Source organism: Cibotium barometz, chromosome 65 (assembly GCF_041138505.1).
Source record: "Cibotium barometz isolate CiBa-2024 chromosome 65, ASM4113850v1, whole genome shotgun sequence".
In the NCBI taxonomy this organism is placed as follows: Eukaryota; Viridiplantae; Streptophyta; class Polypodiopsida; order Cyatheales; family Cibotiaceae; genus Cibotium; species Cibotium barometz.
In genome coordinates, this window is record NC_141110.1 from 11,936,365 (window position 1) to 11,942,358 (window position 5,994).

At 40.8% G+C, this 5,994-nt stretch overlaps 1 protein-coding gene across 1 annotated transcript; it reads right to left on the reverse strand.

Moving 5' to 3' along the window:
* Nucleotides 1-410: 410 nt before the first annotated feature.
* LOC147602922 (gibberellin 2-beta-dioxygenase 8-like) lies at nucleotides 411-3,883 on the reverse strand. Its single transcript, XM_086797363.1, has 3 exons — nucleotides 3,234-3,883; nucleotides 2,749-3,079; nucleotides 411-915 (listed from the first exon to the last, which is right to left on the reverse strand). Exons 1-3 carry the CDS (start codon nucleotides 3,749-3,751, stop codon nucleotides 667-669), a joined length of 1,098 nt encoding a protein of 365 aa, XP_086653489.1. The 5' UTR covers nucleotides 3,752-3,883; the 3' UTR covers nucleotides 411-666.
* Between the last annotated feature and the right edge of the window lie 2,111 nt (nucleotides 3,884-5,994).

Below are 5,994 nucleotides of genomic sequence, written 5' to 3' on the forward strand. Positions count from 1 at the left end.
TTCTATTGCTAGATTTTTGCATACACAAAACAATTTCCAAGAAAGAATAGCTTCAAGGATAGAGGGAAAGTGCAAGACAAGTTGAGGGATGGAGATGGAGATGGCTTTTTGTGCCTTCCTCCAAGAGTCACCATACCAAATCACCCTAGAAAATTTCTTGACCAAAATAACATTTTGAGATAGTGAAAATCTCATTAAACTTAGAGGTTACACTTTAATGTCTTGCATTACTTAAAGGATATAAAATAAGGAGATAGTCATATGAATAGCTCTAATGGTTGTCAATTTGAACCTTTGCTTATTCATTAAAACACACTTGGATCATCCCCGGAGAGAGAGAGAGAGAGAGAGAGAGAGAGAGAGAGAGAGAGAGAGAGAGAGAGAAACCATCACTCATTCAAATAAAGAGGGAAACAAATAATGTGATAAGAATTATACGATTATTGGCATCGTTAGGAGGGCAACATATCAACATGGCTTGAACACTTTTGTACTTTCAAGTTAGAGGAGATGAGAATTAAGCATAAAACAACTTAATAGTTAGGAATTACAAGTTTTAGTGAAATAGACGGCAAAATCATAATCTATGTTATTTATGTAACAAATCTAGGTTAAACTTGTCCCTAAAGGCCACATAAGCTTGGAAATTTTAGAAAAATACATCACTCAACGCATGAGGTAGTCCACACCTGGACATCCTTCTTCGATCAGATGTGAATACACATAGCTTCGATGGTCTGAAAAGAGCGTGCTCTTAAACTTAGAAGGTTCCCCTGTCTTATCTAAGAGTTGTGGGAGCGGAGTCAAGATTGGATCCCCACTTGAATGGTAGAAGTAGCCAATTGAGTAGCGAGACTCCGTTTCATTAAGCACCACACGATGCCACCCACTTCGATAATGGTTATTGCTCCAAACCTAAGGCAAGCATTATTTTAAAAAAAGGCTTTCATTAAGCCTAACTTATTTTGTTTTTAAATATAAATGTCACAAAGTATATACATTAATATTTAAAAGTACAAAGTTGGAAGGGTCCACTAAGTTGTGTTCAAATGTGGGTGTTATGTGTGCATGCACACGCACGCGCTTTGTGTGTGCGCGCGCGCGTGCATGTGCGTGTTCGTGTGTGTGTGTACACACTATGTGAAATGTGTGTGAGTGTATTTGTATGTATGTGCATGTGTATATGTGTGTGTACGCATGTACGTGTGCATGTGTGTGTGTGTGTGTGTGTGTGCGCGCGCGCGCACGCGTGAGAGAGAGAGAGAGAGAGAGAGAGAGAGAGAGAGAGAGAGAGAGAGAGAGAGAGAGAGAGAGAGAGAGAAACTTATTTAAAATAAATTAGAAAAAACTTATTTAAAATAAACTAATGGGATCATGTGATGCTGGTATAATGGAGGAGAAGAGTAAGACACTGTAAAAACAAACTTATTTAAAATAAATTAGAAAAAACTTATTTAAAATAAACTAATGGGATCATGTGATGCTGGTATAATGGAGGAGAAGAGTAAGACACTGTAAAAATAATTCTTCTATTGGTATCTAACCATCGTAATATCAAATTGTTATAATGGAGGAGAAGAGTAAGACACTGTAAAAATAATTCTTCTATTGGTATCTAACCATCGTAATATCAAATTGTTAGATACCAATAGAAGAATTATTTTTACAGTGTCTTACTCTTCTCCTCCATTATACCAATAGAAGAATTATTTTTACAGTGTCTTACTCTTCTCCTCCATTATACCAGCATCACATATCAAATTGTTAGATACCAATAGAAGAATTATTTTTACAGTGTCTTACTCTTCTCCTCCATTATACCAGCATCACATGATCCCATTAGTTTATTTTAAATAAGTTTTTTCTAATTTATTTTAAATAAGTTTCTCTCTCTCTCTCTCTCTCTCTCTCTCTCTCTCTCTCTCTCTCTCTCTCTCTCTCTCTCTCTCTCTCTCTCTCTCTCTCTCCTTGCAAAAAAGAAATCTAGATGGGGATGATAAGACAAGTTTTGAATTTGCTAGGGAATATCTATTTCACCACAGCAAGCTGCAGTAGGGAAAGATGGATGAAAGACTGGTGTTGGTTTAATGAGGTCCCCTAAGTCTATCTTACAGAGAAGGTTGTGCTTCCAACCAGATTACACATTATTGTAATAATACAGAGAGTTAAATGGGGGCTTTTTCACTTGGAAGGTTAGAAGCTGCTGTGGAAGAGCTGCATATTTTTTTTATGGATGTGGGCTTTACGTGTAGGGTATAAGCTGGTCAAGAGGAATTTTACCTCGCATTCTTGCCCCAAATTCATGTCTGCTTTGGAGGATGGAGACATACCTTTTGGACATGGCCCATCAATAAGGAGCTTTTGGACTGATATGAACAAATTGACTTTTCTGAAACTGGGAAATAGACTCACATGGGCAAGCTGGTTGATTGGGAAAGTGATTAAGGAGGAGGCAGAACTTAACCTCATAATAACCATGATTAGGTACTCTATCCTCTAGGAAATACGATTGTCTAAGAAAAACAGGGTGTTCAAGGTAGGGGCTGAGTAAGGTCTGGACAGTGAGCATGCGAAAAGGGTGTGCAAAGCCAACTGTGTAGGTCTTACAACTGTGTATAAAATACAAAATGACAAGGCTTCTGAATGGTTACAAAGGCTATTGTAGCTGGGTGTTAAGGATTGCTGTGTAGCATTTGAAGGGAAGGATCATGTAATGAATGAATGAATGGGTTGATTGCTTAGACATACCTGGAAGATGTCACCAAGGTTGACAACTAGGGCATCACGTCTGGGCTTGACTGCGATCCAAGTTCCATCCCGCTGCTGCACCTGCAGACCCCCAACCTGGTCTTGCCATAGCAAGGTTAATACGGACACATCGGAATGAGGGGGGAGGCCTAGGGTCTTATCGGGTTGGGGGCATGGGGGGTAATGGCTCAGCTTCAAGCCAGGAGTCTCCCCACTCTTTATGTACCCTTCCACCACTTCATCCCCTTTGAGGCCCAGCCCTTGCAGCAGAAGTATCGTCAACTGTTGCGCTAGCTCGGTGAAGCCAGTGGTGCACTCCTCCAAAGCATCACTGAACACACGCTAATCACATCTTGTTAAACACATTACGAGCTCCTAAAACCCCTATTAATCGAGTACAAAATAGCCAGAAATTCATGCGACAGAGCAAAATCTGGCAATTACAACACAGTTGCTCAAATCTTGACACAGCTATAACTAACTACCTGAAAGCCTGCTGATCTTGCTCCTCATCCCACAAGCAGTTGGCAACGTACTGTATGCTTTCCTGGCTAGTAGAGGCTACTCTGATACCCTCGGCCCACCATTTGTTGGGGCTATCGATGGGGCTTCCACACCTGTAGCAGGAGGGGAGGCCAAACCGGGCGAGCAGAGAGTTGCCGGCTCTGTATTTACGCTCTAATGGGAGAGAGAAGAACTTGAGGCCATAGGAATAGAGAGTGGCTAAGGAAGAGAGGGAGATGTTATGGTTGAAAACTTGGAAGAAGCCACGACTTGCTGCAGCTCGTGAGAGGCTACGGACCAAGGGATCATGAGGAGTGAGGTTCTGAATAAAATTGGGAGAGGCGGAGATTAGGGGTTGCAGGTCGATTTCCGGGATAAGATGGCTGTCGGAGAAGAGATTGAAGGGTAGGCAGGGCCTGAGGTTTGGCTCCCACTCGAATTCCTTCAAGGAGAGGTGGCCATTTAGGAAGGCCGCCAGACCCTCGGTTTCCACCGCCATGTATCCGACTGCGTAATCCTGGAGTTGTAAAAGGTTCTGATTAACTACTACTACTAGCCAAGCGAAGGCGCACTGCAGTCTGCTACCACACACGAAACTCGGCTAGCGCGAGCTTTTCGAAGAAAAACGCTGGCCATGAAAGCCAGGAAAGCAGCCGTGATCTTGTGGAGATATAAAGTAGTTTATTTTCCAAGCACGTGAGCTATTTCTTGTGACGGTTTCAAAGTGGTAAGGTTCTTGGGCAATAATTCATAAGAACTCCACAAGCTTATCTTACTTCTTATTATATATTACAGGGCAAACTCCCCAATATACCTTAGATACCATGTGTCCTTTTTTTCAGGCCATGTGATAGAAACCTAAGAACTACTCTCATTGAATGGTTCAAAGCTAATCAATTCTCTCTTACTTCTTACTACATATTATAGGGCAAACTCCTCTATACACCAGATACCATGTGTTCTTTTCTTTAGGCCATGTGATAGAAATCGAAGAACTACTCTCACTGAATGGTTCAAAGCTAATCAATTGGATGCAAAGAAAATAGCATGCTATATGTTGATTTCCCTTTTGCAAGTAGGTGTGGAATTCTTCTCTTCGGTCATGGATTAAAGAAAAAAAAAGAAATGTGATTGGACATATGTATAATGTTAGTCCGAGTGCATGTGAGCAATATTATCTACACATGCTACTCATAGTGTGTAAAGGCTGCAAATCTTTTGAGGAAGTACGTACAGTGAATGGGCAGTTATATCCCTGTTTTTAAGATTGCATGTGAAGCGAGAGGAATGCTGGAGAGTGCTGATGAGTGGTATACGTGTCTTCAAGAAGCTACATTTTAGAAAACAAGATTCCAGCTACGTCGACTTTTTGTTATCATTGTTAAGGTCACCCTAACCCTCCTTGAAACATATCCAAAAAGAGATTATCTAGTGAACCGCAATTATCGTGAGGATCTTTTCCAATGGCCGAACTCGTAACCCTCGAGGTCTCCAATCTCTACAACTCCTTGAGAAGCAATTTCACCGCGTTTCTCGTGAGCGTTGTCACACCGCCGCGTTGCACTACGGGTTTTCGTCCCTCCTCTCACCTCACTTCACTCACACACACTCACTAGCATGCATTAGGGAGAGAGATTAGCAAGAGCAAGATTCAAGTGCACAATGGGAGAGTCTGTTGTATTATGAGAGAAATTCACTTATTTACATGGCCATTAGTGTTCACACTCACTTAAACTATGGTCGGTCGGGCACTTTAGGCTCAGAAGAGTCCTAATGCTATTACAATGACTACTTTCATAGTATATCCATGAAGTACATCACTTAGGACTTCATCCTATCTTGCTACCACACGTTCTTGAAGCGGGAACGATCACACGAGGATGCGATCGTCATAAGGAAGGGAGGAATGTTAATCGAATTCTACGATTAACAAGAGAGCTACCGCCATTATCTTACATCAAGGAGTCACGATAGATACACCAAAGGGTCATACATTCAAGATATCAACCAATAGTGTCCAAAGCTACAACTTGGACGGGCGCTTGTAATGGTATGACGACAGAGACCTTTGTGTGGGGAGAATAAACTTAGTCGATGGCTTTGATGTTGAATGATGTTTAATGTCTATGTTCCTCTGGAAGGAATAAGAAAAGCTAGTTAATGAATGAAGACGTTAGTGGTGTATTGGGAATTCCTAATGGGGTGGGGGTTTTTGCGAATGATTGCATTTTTATATTTGTGTGAGCCTTTTTTCTTTCTTTCTTTTTTTGCTCAATTTGTTTTTGGCAATCATTGGCAAGGTTACATTTGATTTTTGTTAGTGGGGATACTAAGAGATGTTAATAATGGGAGAGGAGAGAAGGATCCGGAGGAACGTAGATTAAATCATCAGAATGAGATGATGATTCTCAGTTCCTCATTTGATTCATTGAAGCAACATTCATCATTTGAAGTATTTGGCTTGTGATGATGTCCCTTTGTGTGGCAAGATTCTGTCAAATTTAGTTGAATACGACCTGATCCTGTTTTCTTCTGCCCATGTGCTTTTTATGTTTTTATGCATAGTTAAGTGCTCTTATAAAGTATATTTACATGAAGTACACGAATTGAGTCATATAGACTCTTATTGTTTGAGTCATATAGACTCTTACTGAACTACTCTATGTTGAAGTAGCCACTTGTTGTGAGGATTGAAAGAATTATGTCGACTTGTGAGGCTCATATAGATATCTTCACTAGGGA